The sequence below is a fragment of the Marmota flaviventris genome, chromosome 18 (assembly GCF_047511675.1).
Source record: "Marmota flaviventris isolate mMarFla1 chromosome 18, mMarFla1.hap1, whole genome shotgun sequence".
In the NCBI taxonomy this organism is placed as follows: Eukaryota; Metazoa; Chordata; class Mammalia; order Rodentia; family Sciuridae; genus Marmota; species Marmota flaviventris.
Window position 1 is genome coordinate 27,923,777 of NC_092515.1, and position 23,713 is coordinate 27,947,489.

General features: G+C 42.6%; 1 protein-coding gene across 6 annotated transcripts in view; it reads right to left on the bottom strand.

Moving 5' to 3' along the window:
- Nucleotides 1-23,713, bottom strand: part of Mylk3 (myosin light chain kinase 3) — an 81,806-nt gene that overhangs the window by 26,868 nt on the left and 31,225 nt on the right. For 3 of the 6 annotated variants that reach the window (XM_027939010.2, XM_071604757.1, XM_027939011.3), the window contains exons 2-4: nt 6,974-7,064; nt 5,194-5,620; nt 850-1,310 (exon numbers count right to left, since the gene is read on the bottom strand). In XM_027939010.2, coding sequence (XP_027794811.1) covers nt 850-1,310; nt 5,194-5,555 — 823 coding nt within the window. In that variant the 5' untranslated portion in view covers nt 5,556-5,620; nt 6,974-7,064. Of the gene's footprint in view, nt 1-849; nt 1,334-5,193; nt 5,621-6,973; nt 7,065-13,751; nt 14,373-23,713 lie in introns of those variants that run through there. The other 3 variants (XM_027939009.2, XM_027939008.2, XM_027939012.2) reach the window with 3 other exon arrangements.

Here is a 23,713-nt window from a genome sequence, read left to right on the forward strand (position 1 = left end):
GCAGCTCCAAGGGCACAGGTGGATCTGGAGGAGAAATAAAGGATAGCCTATACTTGGAAAGATCAAAACTAATGACTTAGGGTTTTCTTGTCCTTCAGAGGTGACAGGAATACCTAGAAATGTTTCATGAAATAGAGTAAAGAAATAAAACAGAATCCAGAATATACATCAAACACACTAACATAAACCAGTTTGTACATGAAGGGCTGGAAGATGCTGAGGCAGGAGGTCAGGGGCTTGGGTTGGCATTTGTTTAGAGCTTGTCATAGGAGAATGCTGCTGGTTCTCTGGCTGCAGGGATCACTCACAATATTCCACAAACTCTGACAAAGGAAGATGATCCCAGAGATGGAGGGGTTTAGAGCCTCGGGGTCACAAGAACACAAGGATGCCTCCCACCACCCTGGGATGGTAAGCAGGTCATCAGTCCTAATACCTCCTCCTTGTCCTGAAGAAAATCAGCTTCCTGGTCACAAATGGCCAATGATTGTTATATGTACCAGTTAATGTCATCTTTTTTTTTTTTTTTTTGACAGGAGACTTCCCTGTCTCAAACCAAAGTAATACCAATGGTGAAAGCTCAGGCAGCAGGTGGTTTTGAGAAATATACCAAGATGGGCCACATGGGTCCCTCCTACCCTAATACCAAGCTGATCAGAGTTTTCAGTCTTTCTGTCTCTGTGCCTTGGTGTCCAACCCCAGGATGGATAAGTAGGCTGTTCTCAAGTCTTGGACTCTCCCAGACCTGCTAAATCAACCCTGAAAGCTGCAGAAAGCAGCCCCAGGAATATAACCTCCCAATCCACTCACTTCTGGCCTTGTGTCAAGTCAGGCAGCAGCCTCACTTACCCAGAACTAGGCTGCCAGCCCCATCATCTGGGGGTGTCCTCCTTCCTGTTTCAGTTCTTGGAGTGACCCCAGCTGCACAGTCATTCCCAGGCTCAGGATGTCCTGCTCCTAAGCTTTTGTCCTGCTGCAGGGCTGAGGTCCCAGCAGGGTCATCTCCCTTGTCCCTCCTGGTGAAGCTTGATCCGGTGGCAGGCTCAGCCACAGGCCCTTGCTTCTCCTCATCATCTGCTCCCGCCTCGCTGCTTCTCTTCTGCAGTGGGGTAAACTCTTTGGCTTCTTTGGGGTTTTGTTCTCCCAGCTCAGTCTCAGGAGCTTCAGAGCAGCACCTGGGCCCAGGCAAGTCCTGCTCACTGGGATAAGCAGCTGCTGGAACCTCTATAGGGGGAGTGGGTCTGAGGCTGCCCCCTCGTGTCACAAGAAGTTCCCCGGGAGTATCCATCTCTTGCACGTGGATGGAGATTCTGAAGCAGAGAGAAATATGGCCCTGAGATTAAAAGCAAAGACTCCATAGTTAGTACAAACCTGGGTTCAAAGGCCTACTGCTGCCACTTACTGACAGTGGCCTCTTGGCTTCAATTTTATCATCTGTAAAATTAGAAATTTAGGGCTTGTGGTGGGAGACTCCAACTCCTGCCTCCTTGGAGACCTGACCACCACTGCCCAGACAGGACATCAGGAGAAATAAAAGTAGAATTACTCTATGTTCCAGCAGTTCCACTTTGGGGTATATATCCAAAAGAATTGAAGCCCATATTTATAGCAATTTTATTCACAACAATCAAGAAGTGGAACAACCCAAATGTCCACTGATGGGTCAAAGGATAAACAAAATGTGGGAAAGACAAACAGTGGAATATTATTCAGCCTTTTAAAAAGGAAGGAAATTCTGACACCTGGTACAAAACAAATGAACCTTGGGGATAATATATGAAGTAAAATAAGCCAGTCACACAAGGACAAATGATGTATGATGTCATTGATATGAGATTAAAAAGAGTAGTCAAGTATATAGAGATAGGAAGTAGAAGAGCAGTTGCCAGGGGCAGGGGGAATGGGAGTGGGAAATGGGGAGTTGTTTAATGGGTACAGAACTTCAGTTTGCAAGAAGGAAATGTTCTGGAGATCTATTTCCCAACTCTGTGAACACATACAACACTATGGAACTGTTCACTTAAAATTAGTCAAGATGGGCTGGGAGAGTAGCTCAGTGTTAGAGCACCTGACTGGCATGTGCAAGGATCTGGGTTCCATTCCCAACACTGGGGGAAAAAAAGTTAAAATGGTAAAATTTTTGGTATGTATTTTTCTCACAATGAAAAATAAATAATGAGGCCTTTCTCTAGCAACTGCTGGCCTACCTCCACTGAGCTGCTGGTCCTGTGAGGGCAGTGCCTGACCTGGGTGGGTTGTCTGAGAAACTTGGCAGCCTGTTCATAGCGAAGCACTGGGCAGGAGGAATAGAAATCCTTCCAAAACTGTGTCCTGTGGGACTATGTGTGGGTCAGTGATGAAGGGTAGGTTGGGAAGGATGGCATCTAAGCTAAGCCACCCCAAACCTAGCCTAGGTCAAGGGACATGGGAACCTGTGACTTGTCAGTTGCAAGAGGAGTATCCAGGTAGTCAGTCGACAAGGTCAGCAATCACCACTCCCTCTTATGTCTTCCCTTACAGAAGGACAGAGGATGACCCTAAAACCACTGCCATGCAGTGCCAGGTCATTTTGCGTGTCCCAAACTTTCTCATCTACTGTCTGGCACACCCATGGCAGGCATTTTTAATTAACTGCAATATTCTGTACCACCAAGTTCAGATACTGCCTCAGGATGTACTGCATGCACGACTACACAGCAGCCCCTACAAATCACAGTTGATGCGTGACTTCCAATCTATTGTCCTCAAAATATATTCTTGTGCTAGGGGAAGAAGGACAGGTAGTGACCTCCCCACTACCTGAGACCCGCTGTAAATCCAGTATGCTTGAAGTTCAGCTCGGGGCTGAAACTGAGATACAGATCTTTTCTTCTCACTCAGAATGGCTTTGGGCCTCTACCAAGTTCATGGAAAGTTCACCCCCAGCCCTAGATACCATATTTATGGCCCTGGCCTGAATCCAAGAATGCCTGCCTGGAATCCCTCCCTGGGGCTATCAGGTCTCCTGGGAGGCTCCCATTTCCTTCCAGAACAAAAGCAGACAAATGATCTGGACTTCTCTGCCAGTCACCACAGCAAACACAAACCAGGCTTCCTTCAGGTTTGTGGTCAGGCCTTGGGGTCTCAGTTTTAGGTCAGGGCAGCCCAGGGCAATCACAAAGGGATGAAGTTCATCTGAGAGAAACTTGCAATGCCCAGAAGAGGCTGCTTGGGGATGTGAATGTGCCATCCCACAAAGATGACAAATACAGGCCTGGGGACAGGGGTTGGGAGTCAGCAGGTTCTTCATTCTCCCACACTGTCTGCTGAGCATGGTCAGAGGCCATGTTCTAAGGGTCAGGGTGGCTGCCATAACTCCACTTCCAGACCCCTACCACAATCCTCCTGAAAGCCTCTGGGTTAACAGCCTGCTTTGATAGATTTTTCAACATTTGAAAAGATAGATAGACTTTTCAACATTTGTTAATGGTGCTGCCAAAACTGGAAATCCATATGTAACAAAATTAAATTAAGCCTCTCTCTCTCACCCTGTACAAAACTCAACTCAAAGTGATCAAGGACCTAGTTATTAGACCAGACTCTGCAACTACTAGAAGAAAATGTAGGCCCAAATCTCCATTATGTCAGCTTAGGAAGTGAAATCCTCAACGATACTCCTAAAGTGCAAGAAGTAAAATCAAGAAATCAATAAATGTGATGGTATCAAAATAAAAAGCTTCTCAATAGCAAAGGAAACAATCAAGAACATGAAGATAGAACCTACAGAATGGGAGAAAATCTTTGCCACCTGTACCTCAGAGCATTAATCTCCAGGACATATAAAGAACTCAAGCCAGCGGCTCTGGAGGCTGAAGCAGGAGGATTGAGAGTTCAAAGCCAACCTCAGCAAAAGCAAGGTGCTAAGTAACTCAGGGAGACTCTGTCTCTAAATAAAATACAAAATAGGGCTGGGGATGTGGCTCAGTGGTCAAGTGCCCCTAAGTTCAATCCCCAGTACCAAAAAAAAAAAAGAACTCAAAAAACCTAACACCAAAGAAACAAATAACTCAATTAATAAATGGGCAAAGGAACTGAATAGGCACTTCACAGAAGAAGAAATACGATCAGTTAATATATGAAAAAAATGTTAAACATCCCCAGCAATTAGAGAAATGCAAATTAAAACTACATTGAGATTTAATCTCACTCCAGTCAGAATAGCCAACAATAAATGTTGGCAAGGATGTGGGGGAAAAGGTACACTCATACACTGCTGGTGGGACTGCAAATTGGTGCAACCGCTTTGGAAAGTAGTATGGAGATTCCTCAGAAAACTTGGAATGGAACCACCATTTGACCCAGTTATCTCACTCCTTGGTAGATACTCAAAGGACTTGAAATCAGCATACTACAGTGACACAGCCACTTCAATGTTTATAGCAGCTCAGTTCACAACAGCTAAGCTATGGAACCAACCTAGGTGCCCTTAAACAGATGAATGGATAAAGAATGACACACACACACACACACACAGGAATATTACTCAGCCATAAAGAAGAATGAAATTATGGCATTTGTCGGTAAATGGATGGATCTGGAGACTGTCGTGCTAAGTGAAATAAGCCAATCCAAAAAAATACAAAGCCGAAAGTTCTTTCTGATATGTAGATGTTAACACACAATAAGGAAGGGGAGAGAGGAATAGAAGTTCACTGGATTAGACAAAGAAGACTGAAAGGAAGGGAGGGAGTGGGAACAGGAAAGACAGAATGAACTGGACTTAACTTTCATATGTTCGTATATGAATACACAACTAGTTTAACTCCACATCATGTACAACCACAAGAATGGGATCTAGTTAGAATAAGTAATGCTCTGTGTATGAATAATATATAAAAGAAAAAACACTCTACTGTCATGTATAGCTAAAAAGAACAAATTAAAACAAAAACTATGCCTAAGACTCATTCCAGAATCATTGACTCAGAATTTCTGGGCATTGGTATTTTTAAAATCTCCAGATAACTATAGGGGCAGCAGGTGACAACCAGTGCTTTAATCTTCCAAAAACCACAGGGTCTTCCCCTCAGCAAGCTAGTCTAGCTCTAGGCATACAGTGGTCATTCAGCATGTGTCACTGGCCCATTGCCATGCTGCCACTGAGGGATTGTAGTTAATTCTACCCGCTGCCCAGCACAGAAGAGCAACCCTTACCTTAGCGGAGATTCTCCACCACTGTGAGCTGCCCTGGAGAGAGCTGGTGCCCTTGGGGGCTCAGAACCGGGCCCTGAAGTCAACCATAAGACTTCTTCTGAGGACTGAGGATCAAGCTTGCTGGATGATGTTCCTTGTCCTGTACTTGGTGTCACATCCTGGCTGGTGGGGGCCTTGGTGACCCTGTTAGATGCTGCAGACAATTCCAGGCGAGTCCCAGGGTTCTCACTGGATGTCTCAGGATCTTTGGCTTCAACCTCTGTGGGCAGCAGCAAGTGGCCAAGAGGTACCTGGCCTGGGCCAGGAACCCCATCCACTTGCCCAGGTGAGGCCCCTGCCTGGGAGACAAGGTCAGCACCCATTCCTGAAGTGCTGAAGGAGGGCAGCCTCTCCACTGTCCTCTCTGACAGGTCGGCCTTCTGGCTCTCTACAGGAAAACAGGCAGGGTAAAGATATAGTCCCATTTGGAGGTGTCTGTCACAAAAGACACTGCAAAGTATGTGCACCAGGCCATTCAGTTTAGCCGAAGGCTGGAGATAAAGACCATCAGGAGGTTGTGTGAACCATGGAACATCCACACAATGGAGTGTTGCACCAAAAAAAAAAAAAAAAGCTAGAGAGTAATCTCAGGATGTTCTGAAAGTAAAAAGAAGCAAGGTGGAGAACAGTGTGTAGGGAAGCCTCTTTACCTAAGGGAGAATGTGTTTGTGTGTGGGTGATTGTGTGTGTGTGTGTGTGTGTGTGTATGTATGTGCGCACTTGCAATGTGGTCTAAGTAAACCAGAGTTCAAAAGAAAAAATGATTTTTAAAAAATATTTATTTAGTTAGTTAGTTAGTTGTAGTTGGACACAATTCCTTTATTTTATTTATTTATTTCTATGTGGTGCTGAGGATCGAGCCCAGGGCTTCGCACATGCCAGGTGAGCACTCTACCACCGAGCCACAACCCCAGCCCGAGATAAAAGATCTTTAAACGATTATGTATAGAGAGAGAAAACAATGTTTAAGAACAAAAGTAAAACCAAACTCCTCTCAATATACCTTGTTTTGTTGATTTGACTTTGAAACCATGTAAATATTATGGGATTTTCTAAAGAAAATTGAACTTTTAAAAAAGCAATCCATAAAAATTTAATGCAAAATGAAATTTTTAAAACGTGATTATCAAGTTGGTGGTATAGTACACAGATAGGAGTGATTTCAATTTTAAGAAGTGATTTCATTTTTATTTTGCTTGTTTTGCCCAGTCTGATCCCAAACTTCTGGGCACAAGCCTCTCCTTCTGCCTCAGCTACCAAAGTAGCTGGGACAACAGGCAAGTGCCACCACACCCAGCTCCAAGTCAAAACATTACAATTAAGCTGGGCATGGTAGCACACACCTATACACCCAGCGTCTGGGTAGGCTGAAGCAGGAGGATAGCAAGTTCAAGACCCTAAGCAACTTGGCAAGACACTGTTTCAAAATAAAAAGATAAAAAATAACCTGGGGACATGTGAATGTGGATCTGTGGTTGAACACCCCTGGCACCAAAAAAAATAAAACCTATTTCAATTGACTATATCCATCTGTAGTGGGATATATATGTGTGTGTGTGTGTATATATATATATATATATATATATATATATATATATATATATGAACGACAAAGAACTGTGCATAAGACAAAACAGCTTCGACAGTTTCTCGGTAATCACAATGTGGGTGATACTGTCAATATTTTCATTATGAACGCACTGTGTGTTCAATGTGGGAGGAAGCAAATGGGCCCACTTACCTTCCCAAGGCCCCCTGATGTCAGCTTGCACACCCCTGGTACTCAACGCATGCTTTGGTTTTGTTCCCTTCTCTTCCACTTGCTCTTTGTTCTAAAATAATAATCATAAAAACCATCATCTTTATCATCAACATCCTCTTTCAGGCCACAAACTTTTATTAACCACCTACCACATACTTAAGATAAAGTACAAGGTACTAAGGTTATTTGGCATAGTCTCACAGTAATCTTAGAATACTGCTTATCATCATTTTAGAGATAAGACACTGAAGCCTTCCCAAGGTCATGAAATTTAAAAGAGGAGGAGCTTAGTTTCAAATCCAGAACTGAAGTCTTTTTTTAAGACTTCGCTATATTGCTAGTGGGGGGTGGGCCCAACCCCCAACCCTTGGCCGAGGGTTTTAAATAGACCAAACCTCAAAGGACTTAGACCAAGGATAGAAACAAACTTAAAACATCAATTCAGATCAATTGTTTCTGGCTAGTACACTGTTGGTTTAGATTGGGTTCTAAAGTCAAACCCATGCTTAGTAGGGAGGAAGCACCACAGTGAATCTGCCTGGGAATTCCATGGTCATCCCCATCCCCCTCTCTAGGAGCAGGAACACAGACTCTCAAGGTAGCTTTGCTGGATTTGAACCCCATCTTCACCACTTGGCTGTGCTCCTTGACTTCTCTGCATCTCACTTTTCTCATCTGCAAAATGGGGATATTATCTGCTTCAGAGAGTCAGGGAGGATTAGGAGAGTTAATTTGTGGAATATTGGAGAAGTGTAATCAATACATAGCATTGCTCAGTAGTTCTAGTGATTCCATCCTGCCTGAGCCAAAAGCCATCATGTCAAATGACACATTGAATAAGGATAGTTGGTCCTGGCCCAGAAGCACTCCCTGCAGCTTTTCCTTATATCTGAAATCTGCCCAAGACCAGTGCATGAGGCCCCTATGTTTGCAGTTCTGAAACAGCCTGCAGCACAGTCCAGCCATGAGCTCTCAAGCAAATATCTCTACATGCTCTGACCTCTTGACAGGCCCACCTGGTGCTTTCAGGGAATTGGAACCACTGATTGACAAGTCCCTAATATGACTCCTGGTACAGGTCACAGCCCTGGTCATAGCCTGGGTTGTGCCATGAGGCACAAGACACTCTAGTAAAGGGTCTTCCCTGCCTTGGAGGTTCTTAACTGCTCAGAGGTCAAAAACAGCTCAGGATACATTAGGCTTGTGCAGCATTTAAATTTTTTTAATTCAAGCCAAGTGCGTGCTTACATGCCTATAATCCCAGGGACTTGGGAAGCTGAGGCAGGAGGATCTCAAGTTCAAGGCCAACATCAGCAACTTAAAGAGACCCTCACCAGGGGCTGGAGTTGTGGCTCAGTGGTAGAGTACTCACCCGTCACGTGCAAGGCCCTGGATTCGATCTTCAGTACCACATAAACATAAATAAATAAATTAAAAATATTGTGTTCAACTACAACTAAAACATAAATGTTAAAAAAAAAAAAAGAGGCCCTCACCAATTTAGCAAGACCCTTTCTCAAAATAAAGAGGACTGGGGATGTGGGTTCAATTCCTGATTTTAAAAAATTATTTTTGTTTCTAACATTTAATCTAATTAAAATTATGTAGGATTCCTTTAGAGTTGATAAAATTGTTTCACATACATATACACGTACATGCACACTGTTTTATTCATTTATTTTTTTCTCCCACAGTGCTAGATTTGAACCCAGGATCTCATACATGCTAGGCAAGCTTTCTACCACTGAGCTATAATCAGCCCAACTGGTCTATATTTTGAGAGTAGAGTTGGTTTCCTTGGTAGATACATTTGTTGACTGTATATTTAAACTGTGCATAGTTTGTGTGTGTAAGTTTATTGCACCTAATAAAATAATAATTATTTAATTATTATGCCTTAATAAAACTGATTAGGAAAAAATTCTAGGTTCCCAGCTTCTTTTAAAAAAATATTGGGGGCTGAGGATGTGGCTCAAGCGGTAACACGCTTGCCTGGCATGCGCGGGGTGCTGGGTTCGATCCTCAGCACCACATAAAAATAAAATAAAGATGTTGTGTCCACTGAAAACTAAAAAATAAATATTAAAAAATTCTCTAAAAAAAAAAAAAATATTGGAAGATCTGGCAACTCTAGGCCCAAAGGGCAAAAACTGGCATGGGCAATTCCCTCTAACTCTTCCAAATGTCTCCCTGCTCCTAGGGTAAGTGTTGGTTCCACTGTTTTTCCTATACCGTATCCACTTCTCTCAATTCTGTTACCTGTTCACTCCTTCAGGATTTCAGGACACCAAGTTTTGTCCTTTTAATGGTAAGTACATAGCCCAGCACCTGACATGTGGTAAGCACTTAATAAAAAAATTGCTAAGCTGCTATTACCATCATCACCAACGTCATCAATGTGGCCCAGAACCTCTGCTGAACAGATAACTCTCCTTATCCCTTTTCTACAGACTCTGTCCTAACACCCATGTAGCTGGGGAAACTAGAGGCATTATCACAGATCTCCTCTTGTTTCACCCCACCAATAGAAAGAGACCTGTACACACTGTCCTTTGGCAGACCTTGTTGGGCTCAAATCGTCCTCTCCCTCCCTCCGTCTTTAGCGTAGGCAAACATGTGCGCATGCATCTGCACCCACACACATACAACCACAGCTGGCTTCTGTCTTTAGGACTCAACGTTCTGGTCCCTACCTTGTCTGTTCAACCAGAAAAAAAACATTAGCGACCTCAGGTACCATTCTAGGGGACTGAAGCACATGAACAGCTTGACCACGTGATTCAGGAATACTCCTGGCTGAGCCTGAAGCTGTCTTCCCTGAGAGAGCACCTGGCTTCTAGTAATAATCTAATTCATTGCTACAATCAAATGAAGTGCTACTGAGAACTTCAAAAGATTTGTGGAAGACCTTTACAAAGTCCTGGCATAATTTTCAAATTTAACAGCCAATGCCAGGATTTAATTAAATTCCACATATGATTACTATGCTCCTAGGCTCTTAGGAAACACAAAGAGGGTCTTCAGAAAGTCTCCATAATGCAGTTGTCAGCACTGACAATGTGTTAAGTAGCTGTGTCTGTGTCTCTGTTCACTCCAAACACTTCCTGTAAGACCACCCCTGGGAAGTAGAAGCTTCAGGGTAATGGACAGATCAGTAGCTGACATTCCCATTGGGAGGCTGGACCTACATTTGTAGATAGTTATTAATATGTGTATTAAATACAAGGATCAGAGAAAGGCCAATCTAGTGCCAGTGGGGCAAAAAAGACAAATGTTGCAAGAAGTTAGAAAAAAATTCTGTGACATCCCCCCATCCAGAAATGACTAATATTTACAACATGTAAATAAATAATAAAAAGGCAGAAAAACAAAACAGAAAAGAACAAAAAGGACATGAACAGGCATTTCACTGAAAATACAAGGTTTTTAAACATAAGAACAATGTTTACTCTTTTAGTAAAAGAAATACAGAATAAAACCATAAGATATAACATTCTGTCTACTTTTGGTTATGTTTGAAATTCTCCTTAATAAAAAGTTTGAAATCATTTTATGAATTCAAAAAGAGCAGTTAGCTTTAAGAAACATATAACCAATCACTTTTCTTGAATATGCTTCAAATAAACCATTAAAAATTTAAAATTGTAATATAATCTGGGTTGGGGTTATAGCTCAGTGGTAGAGCACTCGCCTATCATGTGCCAGGCCCTGGGTTCCATCCTCAGCAACACATAAAAATAAATAAATAAAATAAAGGTATTGTGTTCAACTACAACTAAAAAATAAAATATTTTTTAAAAATTATAATCAGGAGTCTTTGAATACTGACTTTGGAAATATTACCAAAGTCATATTCAAAGTATAGTATTGTAATTATGCTTTTATAATAGTCCTTATCGTTTAGATATAAATGCTGAAACATTTATGAGAGACATTGTTCAATGTCTCATATTTGCTTCAAAAGTAATCTGGAGGGGCTTGGGTTGTGGCTCAGTGGTAGAGCACTTGCCTAGTATGTGTAAGGCACTGAGTTTGATTCTCAGCACCACAAACAAATAAATAATTAAAATTAAAGGTTTATCCACAACCAAAAATATATATACTAAAAAAGAGAAAAAAGTAATCTGGAGAGATAAAATGGGTGGGGAATCCATGAACTAACATTAATTTCCTATTGATGGCTAAAGCCAAGAGATGAACTCACAGGTCATTATCCAACTGGTCTTCTGTATCCATGGGTTCTACTATGAGCACTTAATCAAACTCATATTGAAAATATTCAGGAAAAATTTGCATCTGTACTGAACAGGTACAGTTATTTTTTTCTTGTCATTATTATTAACTGGTCCTATATCCTTGTTTCTTTAAACCAGATAGTATAACAACTATTTAAATAGCACTTATTAAGTATTATAAGTAATCTTGAGATGATTTAAAGAATACAAGAGGATATACATAGGTTATATGGAAATATTATGTTATTTTATATAAGAAAGTTGAGCATCTGAAGATTTTGGTTTCCAAGGGGTTCCTGGAACCAATCCCTCATGGATACTAAGATATGACTGTAATAATCTCTATTTTTATAAATATCTAAAGTTTTTCATACTAAAATATTCAAAAACATGCACATAGTAAGATCTCATTTTGGGGGCTGGGGGTTGTGACTCAGTGGTACAGCATTTGCCTGGTAGGTTCGATCCTCAGTACCATAAATAAATAAATAAATAAATAGTATCCATCCTCAACTAAAAAAGTATTTTTTAAAAATCTGATTTTTTTAGTCATCAGAGAGAAAAAGAATCAAAAAGTTGGGTAATATGCTGTGTTAGCCAATGTAGCATCAATAAGCATTCCCATATGTTGTGGGAAAAGACTAAATTGTTGGTTTTTGTTTGTTTTTTGGTGGTGTTGGGGATTGAACCCAGGGCCTTGTGCATGTGAGATAAGCACTCTACCAACTGAGCTATATCCCCAGACCTAAGACTAAATTAGAATAAATTCTTTGAAGATCAGTTTGACTTTATTGATACAAATTTACCCTTCACTACTAGCAGTGTATCATACCGATAAACTCACACTTGTATTCAAAGACATACATCTATGGATAGTCACTACATCATTATTTATCATAGTTAAAAATCAGAAAAAAATATAAAGAAACAAGGATATAGGACCAGTTAACAAATTAAGACATATTCCTCCAAAATGGAGTACTCTGCAGCTTTAAGAAATAAGCACAAGGAAATTTTCTAGGCCTAGATATAAAACAATGCCCCAATTACATTAAGATTTAATGTGAACATTACATTAAATAAAATACATTAAGATTTAATGTATTTAATATATCAAGGCCAGATCAAAGTGAATAACATTTGGGAGAAAACAAAACAAAAAACTGAAGGTGAGGTTTATAGGCAGACCCCATATCTAAAAGGACTAAAAAGAAACTGGTACTTGTGATTGCTTACAGAGGTGAGGGGAGTTGTTCTGGGGACTCGGAGATTGAATAGGAGGGAAATATATACTCTTTATACTATATGAGCAGTCTCCTGTTTTTGTTTTTGTTTGTTTGTTTGGTTGGTTGGTTGGTTTGGTTCGGCTTGGATTTTGAGGGTATGGGGAGTTGGTGTGCTGGGGATTGAACCCAGGAACTTGAATCATGTTTTGTTTACCATGTACATAGTAATTTTCCTTTTGAAACTATTAATTATGTTTATTTTATTAGATTAATGGATTTTCTTTTTTAAAGCCAAGGTTGGTTATCAGTGGCAAGGGCCACTGCAGGGGTCTGATCTCCCCTGCAGGCCAGGCTCTCAGGGGAAGTCCAGGGCAGACAGCAGAAAGCTGGGGGATGGGAAAGCTCTGGGAGGGGCTGCAGAGTACAGAGGGGAAGGGATCAGCAGGGTGAGCCCTGGCCTGGCTGGGCTATGAAGGAAAGTACCTTCCTATCCTCCTGTGTCAGCCTTAGTAGCCAACAGGGTCAAGCGCAAACCCTTTTAGACCCCAATTCATCCCCTGGCTCCAGGCTGTCTGAGTGCTACTAAGTGGCTGATCCTCATGTGCCCAAATAGGGTGTCCCCTCTGCACACCTCACCCCTCCACTCCCTCCCACACCCCCCACCAGAAGCCAAGCTTCCATTAACCAGCAGGTTTGATTATGCAACCCTTGGGAACAGCCACTCCCAGAAATGCCACCCTCCACCCCCAGGCTCCAGCTCCTGCCTGTTGTCCCCCATAGGTCACTGTCAACACTCATCTCCCCACAGGCAGCTGCACACTCCACCTACTCTGGGACAAAACACACAGTTGGGGACAGGAAGGGGGGATGGGTTTTTGAGTAGGGCCTGTCATAGGAAACTAAGCACTACCCACCTGTTTCCATCCCAGGTGAGGAGCAGAAAGAGGCCCAAAGAGAAAATAAGTGCAGGAGAAAGTACAGAAGCTTAATGACCTTCACTCCCTATCTGCCAATTTGTCCCTGACCTCTGGATTGCTTGGAACTGCCCAAGGTCTCACAGTCTTGGCTAGGGCGCTGCTTCTGCCTTTCCCTGGGAGAGCAGCACTCAGTAGTCTGACCAGAAATCTATCCATGACCTCTATGGTTCTAACTCTCCTTTCCCCAATCAATGCAACACACATGAGGCACAAGAAAGGGACACCATCTCTCCAACTCTCCAAACCCTAGTTGCCTGGCCAGTCTCCCCACCAGTGCCCAGGCTTCCCTTCCAGCAAGGGAAAGGAAGCAGGAACCAACCTCCTCGTGGCTGTCAACCAGGCTGCCTTTTCTCCAAGGAACACTCCCTTGCATGATGAAATCCACCACCTTTGAGTTCTGGAACACAGCCCCCACCAAAGCGATGGCCCTGTCCACAGCCACCACCATCCTGAAGAGAGCTTCAAGTTTGGCACCATGCTGGGCACCATCCTGTCGCACAGCCTTCACCAGCTCTAGGACCTCAGTCCACCCAGCCTGTGTGTCAGCTGGAGGGGCACTATCAGCCGCCCCTGGGCCCAACCCTTGGAAGGCCTCCAGCCGGTGCAGGCCTTGCTCTAGGTGGCCCATGCCTTGGCACACACACTGTAGCTTCTCTGTGACATCTTCTTGGAAATGCAGGAGTTTGTCAACCTTCTCATTCAGCATGTTAAGCTTTTTGTCCATGGTGGTTAAGCAGGCCTTGCCCAACACTGGTAGACCCCGGGGTTCCAAACTCTCCTTGGAGGCTCCTGACATCCCAACTCAGGCTTGACAAGGGCAAGGATGAGGAAATGGAAGGGCCACAGACCTCTAGTTCTCACTTCAGCAGTAGTTTCTGGAAGTTCATTGTCCTTGGTAGCTGACAGCCTTGCCCTGTAGCACCAACCTGCTTGGACTGCCTGGGCTGTTTGGGGAGCCCAGAAGACCAGGTTTTCTCTGTGCTTTTGCCTTGCTTATCTCCCTCTCAGCCATGGGCTGTGACAGGCTGAGTTTGGCACAGGCCTTTCTCCTTGGGGCCCCTTTGACATCATGGCAGTGTTTAACATTCCTCTCTGAGAGGCTGCTGACGGGCAAATATTTTAAGAATCTGCCCAGAGCAGGCAGGGTTTTGTGTAACTGAAGCTAAAGACTGAAAGGATCCTTTAGGTAATGTACCTGTCAGATGAACTTGACAAGAGAGCTTTAGGGATTCCAGGCACTGAGGAGATGTGGTCCCACCTGCCACACATATATCTAACTCACAGTAAAAAGCAAGATCAAAACAGAAAGAAATCTGAGACCATTCAAGCAAGTTCTGACTTTTACCATGATGAAAATTTTGATGATTTTGCAAATTAAAAACATATTTTTGGTGTTCCTACTTCACTAATGCCTAAAACGTACTTAGACTGCTCGTAGGATGAATTTGCAGGTTCCTCCTTACATGGGGCTCTCAGTCACTAGTCATTTGTATCTAAAAATAGAAGTGAGGGAAAATGGCCTCGGCTCCTCACCCAAGTGCAAACCTATAGGTTGTGTTCCTCAGGTGACATTTATCAGTGATCTCCCTGACATCCCAATAAAAACGATGTGGTACCAGGTACCAATGTCTAATTGACAAAGATTCAGTAGGGCCCTATAGAGCAATGAGGACTATGTTCCCTCTGGTTTCCACATCTTTTAGCCTCAGAAACCCTTGGTTTGAATGAAATTTTTGCAGAAGCATCAACAAATAAAGCAGACACGTAGAGTTGCTCAGGATGTCACTGAGATAGGGCACAAGGTACCAATTCACTATCTAAAGGACACCACAGAGGAGTCTTGAGTTACACCTTTTTCATCTAGAGAGGGAAATGTGTACAAGGTCACCCAAGCACAAGGCCTCCTTGAGCATAGGTCAGCCATGGTCAGTGAAGCACCAAGGGAGAGAGGGACTTTAGTGTTCCTCACAACTTCCCGCTCTTGAATAAAAGCCAAGATGATATACTCTGACCTGGAAATGTGATTTACAAAAGCACCATGAGATGATTTTGCTATTTTAAGCCACAAGTTACCTATCAATACCATGTTCTTGCTATAAAGATGCAGCTTGACCACAACTCCCTCTCTATTCATCCTTCTCCTCAGATAACTGCCTGGAAGCAGCCTACACAGAAGTCCAAATCCATTTCTGGGGGCAGACCTCAATGTCATTTGTGGAATGACTCTGGAGCACACTCAAAAGAGTGTTGGTCTGCTCTATCTGCTGTGATTAAAAACACACACACAGCCAAGTGTGATGGCTTAATCCCAGTGACTCAAGCAATTTAATGAGAACTGGTCTCAATTTTTAAAAGTAAATAAAAAGGGCTGAGGATGTGGCTTCGTGGTAAAGCACCCCTAAGTTCAATCCCTAGTACCAAAAATAATAATAATAATTTAAAAAAACATAAACAAAGTGTCCTTGAAAAATGAAATTTGGAGAATACCGTGCTCTAGCCCCTCTAAGACCTCTGTTTCCAGAGAAAAGACATCGGTATTGGACCAAGGACCACTCTTTTCCTCAATAATTTAGACTTACTACTTCGCTGTGGAACCAGTGTTCTCTAAATCAAACTTTGGGAAATGGCTGCCTAAAGAAATCTTTGGAAGTCCATCTCCCCAGGCCTCCCCATTGCTTCTTTCTAAGTTGGTGACACTAATTTTTGTGAAATAAAGTTCTCACCAGTCTGCACAGAGAGTTTCCGCCAACACATACCACAGGCTGCTGCATCATTATCTCTGCTTTGGAAATCTTTGGAATAACCTGCAAGTCCAGGGTTAATAAAACCCTGGAAAGATGAAACCAAACAATCCCAAAGGAAACAAGCAAATGTGATCGATAGATAGATAGATAGATAGATAGATAGATAGATATCATTCAAGTTACAAAAGAATTCACCCCAGGTCTCCCATAAGCAGCAGTTTTACATAGTAGTTTATTTACTAGAAAGGGGCCTCAGCCATCATCCACTGTTCCAGACCACCTTGAAGCTCCCTGAGGGCAGAATGGCACTTCTTCAGCTTGCCTTGTATCCTCAGACATGCCAGTGTGCCTGATGTATGGCAGGTATTCAATACAACTGTAAAGAAGGAATGAATTAACAAGGCCACAGCAGGAAGCACCAGGTTTAGCTGACCATGGGAGATTTCTGTGGGAGTGGGCAGCAACTGGACTTTGCTAGAACAAACAAAAGAAGTACTTGGCAGGGTACCCTGGCAATTCCCAGAAGCAAGCTCTGGGACCTTCTGGGAGGAAGCTTAAAATACACCAACAGAAGCTCTTAAGCCCTCTTTGATGAGAAGGAGTAGCCAAGACAACCAGCTCTGAATCCCTTTCAGAGCTCAGCCTACAAGGAGAAATGAGTGTGTGCACATTGAGTTCCCTGAGGGCTAAAGCACAGCTTCTTTCCAACTCTCACTGATGTATAGGACACACCAAGTACCCCACAATGGTACCTGCCTGGATAACAGAGGGATTCTACCCTCTAGGCAAGAGAAAGACCAGAGAAGAGGCAACCGTGCTGGATTTATACAGAGTATCAAATCCACTAACACTTAGTCCCTCCAGGGTGAAGGCAGGCCTGCTGATCCACTCCTGGAAAAAAGGCTGACCTCTTCTTGCCCCAGGGTTGGGTTAGTGTGAACCCCAAGATTCTTCCCTGCTCTTTTGTTGACCTATCTTGAGGCTGCAGAAGTGAAAGACAGTGCAACATTTTCATTTTAAAGTGATATTAAGACTGACTCGGGTAAAAGACTGATTTCCCATATTTATCTCCTTCCCTTGAAGAGATCTGATTTAAGTGGTAGTAAAGTAAGACAATAAATACAGATCCCCAGTGAGAAAGAATGGAAGCGGAGCTCTTGTTGAATGAGTGTTATTTGTGAATTTCTGGAAGATGGAAAGCTTTTAGGGGAGAGGTAACTGGAAAAACCAGAAAAAGAAAATCACAGCCTCACTGGGCACATGGCAAAAACAGACAAATGTAGAGCCAGCTTGCCATGTAAAACCCCAGAGAAGTCTGTGAACTTTGAGAACCCGGGTGGAGTAAACAGGAGCAAAAATGCAACTCTGAGACATATTCCTCTAGTCCCTTCCTCCTTCCCAACTCCTCTGTACAGAAGGGGCATTGCCAGGAATCACTCCCACCCACCCCACTCCCCCTGAGGACCAGACTCTGTTTCTGGAGGAGCTCAGTGGCCCAATGTACAATACCTGTATGAACTAGCACTGGGGGGTCCCTCTGGAGTTCCCTACTTGACCAAGCTCAATAGAGCCAAGCAATCAACAAGCCTCAACTACCCATCCAGTTTTTAGTACCTTATTCTGAAATATGCACAGATAAAAAAAATCACAATTATTAAAAGAAAGACACCAAGATGTAAGATTCCAAGACAAGTAAACAGAACCATAATCCTGGAGGAAACAAAAAAAATGAGAAATAGAAGTTTCAAAAAGGTCATCATTTATAGTTACAGAAAAATATGAAAGGCTATTCCATCCAGTAAAAGAGGATGCTATGGGGGCTGGGGATGTAGCTCAAGCAGTAGCGTGCTCGCCTGGCATGCGTGCAGCCTGGGTTCGATCTTCAGCACCACATACAAACAAATGTGTTGTATCCACCCAAAAACTAAAAATAAATATTGAAAATATTAAAAAAAAAAAAGAGGATGCTATGGGGGGGTGTGGCTCAGTGGTAGAGCACTCACACAAAAGAACACTGGGTTTGAATATCAGCACCACATAAAAATAAACAAATAAAATAAAGATATTGTGTCCATCTATAATAATTTTTTTTTAAATATTAAAAAAGAGGATGCTACAGAAGAAAGAAGAACCATGTAATGAATATAAGAGAAGTCTTGGAAATTAAATATGAGTCATAAATCCCAAATATGGATTGGGAAATAACCTAATATCCTAGAAAATAGAACAAAAAGTTAAGATATAAACATAAGAAAATATGTTAGACTATGAATCCAGCTGGTCTCACTTCTAATTAGTTAGAGTTTCAGGAATAAAAATAAGAGAGAGGAGGAGGGCATTTATCAAGGAGATACTACAGTAATTTTAGAATAAGGGATAAAGAAAAGATTATAAAAACTTCCCTAAAACTAATACAAAAGAACTGAAATCAGAATAATATCAGACTTCGTATCAAAATATTTCTCCTCTGAATTTTAAAGACATTGCACCACTGTCAGAGGACAGAATGATTTGACAAGATGCATAAAAATGCTGGGCATGCCTGTAATCCTAGCAACTCAGGAGACTGAGACAGGAAGATCGCAAGTTTGAGGCCAGCCTCAGCAAATGAGCAAGGCCCTTCACAACTTAGTGAGATCCTGCCAAAAAGTAAAAAAGGCCTGGAGATGTAGCAACCCTGGGTTAAACTCCCAGTAAAAAGAAAAAAAAAAAAAAAGGCATAAAAAATGTGACTTTTTCTTTCTTCTTCTTCTTTTTAATGCACCCTAAGGAAGCTGCTTTGAGGATGTGCTCCAGCAAAAGAAGGAAGTAAGAAAAAAATCAGTATACAATATAACTAAAGATATATGTAGTAAATGTTAAGATCAAGGAGCTTAGAATAAGACTGTCTGAATTTAACTCCTGCCCCTGCCTCACTAGAATTATGACCAGGATTTACTTAACTTCTTCCAAGTCTGCTCTTCCTATTCTGTAACATGAAAATAATAATGATAAATACACTTCACAGAGTTGGCAAGAGAGTTACATGAGAATGCTTGTAAAGGCACCTAGGCCATCAGCATGGTGATGGCAGAAAGGGCAAAGAGGAATATAAGGAATTAGAAACTCCAAGAAAATCAGAGTTTTTACAAGAGAAAATAAGATTAAAGCACAATAATTCATTTCGCAATGAATATTTGTATCATAATAAAGTAAATGGTTTATTAAGTGAAAACAATAGCATATCTATTGTGAGTTGGGAAGTATGAAAAAGGTTAAGTCTTCATTTATCTGAATAGGAAATCCACAGATCGCATACAGAATTAATATGAAAAATATGAGTACCAAAAGAAGGAACAGCTAAAAGACTCCATGTTGCCTCTGGGGATCAGGAACCGGGAGAATATCTAACTACTAAACATGCAGAATATCTAACTACTAAACATATAGTACACTTTGTTGATTTGTATATTTAATACTATGAGAAATTTCCAAGAGAGGGAAGCCAGGTGTCTAGAAGAAAGGTGCCCTGGCCTACATTATATAAATGCTGTATGAGCTAAATGCATTCCTGGAAATTCCTTCACCTCAGCACACAGCCATCTTGATCCACACAGAGGGTTCCTAACAGTGTAATATCCACAGGGCTGAGCGCAAATGTAAGTAAAACCTTTAACACAGTGCCTGAAAATAGTATAGATTAGAGCTGCTGTTCTTAAAATCAATCTCACCTTCTCTCCACCTCCCATCCCACGAGGCCAGCCCAATAAGACAGCAATGTGCTCAGTCACCTTATTGAGGAAGAGGGACAGTACCCCAATCCTAAACAAGCACACCCCTCCTCACCATCCAGCACCTGGCCCAGTAAACAGTGGCCACATCAGCTAATGGTGCATGCAGGGGACATCTGGCCCCCCTACATCCCCTGCGTGCACCTTTAGCTGATGTGCACTCTGAAGGTGCCAATGTGTCCTCCATTGAGCTGAGCTTATTTAAGAAAGGAAAATAGAAATGAAAAAGACCTCGAGAGCCTCAGAGTTCAATGCAGACAACTTTGGGGTTAGCTGCCACTGGGCATTGTCTGCCCAGTATATCCTGAATCCATGGGGAAAGGCCCCAGCTGACCACCCCCAAACTATATCTATCAACCAAAGTTTTCTGCTGACTGAGTTTCTTGGTTTGAGAGGAACTTAGGTCCGGGGGACAATTGTCACCAGGGCTCCTTTAGTCCCATGACCTTACCAATTGTTTCTCAGCCTTCTACTTCAAAGCATGCTAGCTTAGAGCTGCCCTTACCGCAAATATCTGGGTGTAATCTGATGCCCGCTGCTGGCCTCTGGTGCTGGGACTGTGCAGTGCTGGAGTGGGGCATAGAGTCCCCATCCTGCAGGCCCCAGAGCTGTGCCAACTCAATGTTTACTCTGCCTGGAGATGGATGCTACCCAACTGCCTGGAGCTCTGGGAATGAGGTGGGCTGGCCGGCCAGGATGATTTCTCTGGAAGAACTCAGGCAGTAGCGATAAGCCTGGCATTTCCGCTTATCTCTGACCCTGTCCCAGGCCCCAGTGGCATCCAGAGGTTTCACTTGGTTATCTGCTTTGTTGGACTCTATCTGCCTCTTTGGAGGCCTACTTCCTGCATCACTTAGCAGAGTGTCTAGTTGTGAAACAAACACTGTGTGGTCCAAGAAAGAAAGGGAAGGAGTCCTGGTGCAGAGCTGACTTGAGTCCAAAACTCAGAATTCTGGGACAGGGAACCTGATGAGGTGGGAATCCTTTATTTTAAGACAGAAGTCCTGATTGGCAACAGAAAGGGCAGAAGGCCTGTGTTTTTTCAATGGGGCTGCTCACACTCTGGCTAAAGTCAGCCATCTCCAGGCTGCAAGAGTTTAGCTACTGCCTCCCCAAATAAAACTACTCAGGAAGCTACCAAGGAGTACACAGTCCCTAGGACTGGGACACAAATTAGAAGTCAGGGAGAGTCCTCTGGCTAGATCTTCCCAGAATGCCCTGAGGGAGGCTAAGCTCTACACACACAGACAGATGACAGGCAGAAACACATCATTTTGGGACCACAGCTTACCTAGTATGGCTGACAAGAACCAGGGAAGAGGCTGGCCCAGTAAACAGGTGGTTATCAGGCTGTTGATATCAGCTCACTTTTCTAAGCCTAACCATGGCCAGACTCTGTGCTAAGTACTGTAGTAGGCATACCTTATTTAAAACCCGCCGCAGCCCTAAGGGGCAGATAAACCATTCTGCCACTTTAGGAGGGATCTCAGAGACTCTCAGGGTAATTTTCCTTACCATGTACATAGAGAGCCTAAGGACCAGAGAGGAGAAGAGACTTTATGAAGGTCACACAGCAAGGCAGTGGCAAAGATAAAACTGTCATCCTCATTAAGACCATAGATTCATCCCCCTGTTCTGTGGGTTGAGAGGTCAGGAGGTAAGTAGAGGGAGGAAGATTGGCCTCTGCCCCATAGGCTCAGTTCTGACAGTTATCTAAGGATAATAGGAAGGGGCTTATATCGAGGATAAAGCAAACAAGATCCCTCAGGGGCAGGCACTCTCAGATATTAGGCTGCTGCTTTTTTCACAGTAAAATGTCTACAACTTGTCTCATGCTGACCACCCAGAAAGAGAATTAAAACAATAGCTACAGACCTACTAAGGTCAAATCCAGGAACTGTGCTCAGGAATAAAAAACAAAGTTGGCTTCTCTGAAGCAGAGAGGGAGATGACAGCTGTACAGAATCCTGTCTCCTGCCTCAGGTGCTGGTGAGTTTGCTCCCAGAATCTCCTTGTCTTCTGTATTCAGCAGTCCTATCCCTTGCAGCCTTTTAATTTCATCTCTTCTTTCCTTACATACTTAGTCAAATTTCTCCCTGACCAAGCAAAGCAAGGTAAAATTGACCTTAAAATACTAGGAAAGAACAAAAAGCACCATTAGGAGCCAAAATCCAGACCAACATTCATTCATTCATTCATTAGTTCTTTACTGAACAACACCACTTATTAGGTAGTAAATACTTATCGAGCACATTTATATGCCAGGCACTATGCTACATCTTTTACATAAATTACTTATTTGCCCCTCACAACAGTTCTTAGAGGCTTAGAGTGATGAAGGCACTTTACAAAGTAAGAACCTGGATTGATTGGTTGATTGATTTTGTGGCACTGGGGATTGAATCCATGAGAATTCAACCACTGAGCTACACCCTCAGCCCTTTTTGAGACAGGGTCTCACTAAGTTGCCCAGGCTGGTCTTGAACTTGAGACTTTCCTGCCTCAACCTCCCAAGTAGCTTAGATTTCAGGAGTCTACCACTGCACCCTGCAAGAAAGGAACTTGGATTTAAATGTGGGCAGCCAGACTCCAGTGTCTGCTTACAATTAAAAGCAATCTAACTTTGGGGATGGAGTTGTAGCTCAGTGGTAGAGCGCCTGCCTAGCACATGTGAGGTTCTGCATTTGATTCTCAGCACTGAATATAAATAAATAAAATAAAAGTCTATTGACAACTAAAAGAAATATTAAAAAAGAAAAAAATTAAATAAATAAAATAAAGGTTAAAAAAGAATCTATTTAAACAAAAGCAATCTAACCCTAACTTTCTATTTTCTAAAACTTGAATTTGTCTCTAGAGGGCTACATTTTCCAACTGCCAATTCAGAAAACTCAACTCCATTTGCAAGCTAGAACAAGGCCAATAAGTTTCATGCCAACACAATGCCTCGCATTTCTACCAGCTCACACTGGTAAGGTGTTTCCACCTGTAATGTACTTTGACATGTGTCCTCACAGTTGCTATTCATCTGAGGAGGGTGGGTTATGGTCCCCATCTGACTAATGAAGAGACTGAGGCTCACAGTGAGTCAGTGGGGAGCTGGAATCTTGCGTCTAGCTCTATATAGTTCACTGTGTTCACTCCAAAAAAGGGAGGGTTTCTGGAAGACCCCCTTACCCTCAACATACATACTGCTACAGGACACTACCTTACCTGTCCTGCCTGACAGGAATCAAGGAGATTGGGGGTTTCTGATAATAGGTTGCTTTTTTTTTCTCAGACTGACTATGAGCAAACCTTGTGCTAAGCACTTTACCTGCAATCTCATTTAAACCTCTTGACTCTGTTAACTCTTGTGGGTTTAGAGCTCTGCTATGTTGTGAGAAATACCAAAAGTCTGGATGAGAAGGAGGTTAATATATCAGAACAACAGAGAAAGTGGGACCATCACTAACTGCAAAGGACATGACTGGGACAAAACTGTAAACCTAGAAGTGTGTCTAGCCCCATTACATTTGATTAAAATAATTTTATTTTCATTGCTCTACTTCTCTCCTTTCAATTTACCCACCTACTTTCTGAGAAGAGCCCAATCCCAAGATATTTTGGTGTTAAATCTAACAACTGATAGCAGAGGTGGAATATAGTATCTACATAAGAGGACTTTGCTGATCTGGGTGACAAAGTCTCAAGAACAGGGAAGCAAAAAGGGGAGAGAGACAAGATACCCAACAGGGTCTGGGGTTTGGAGACAAACAGGTCCTCAA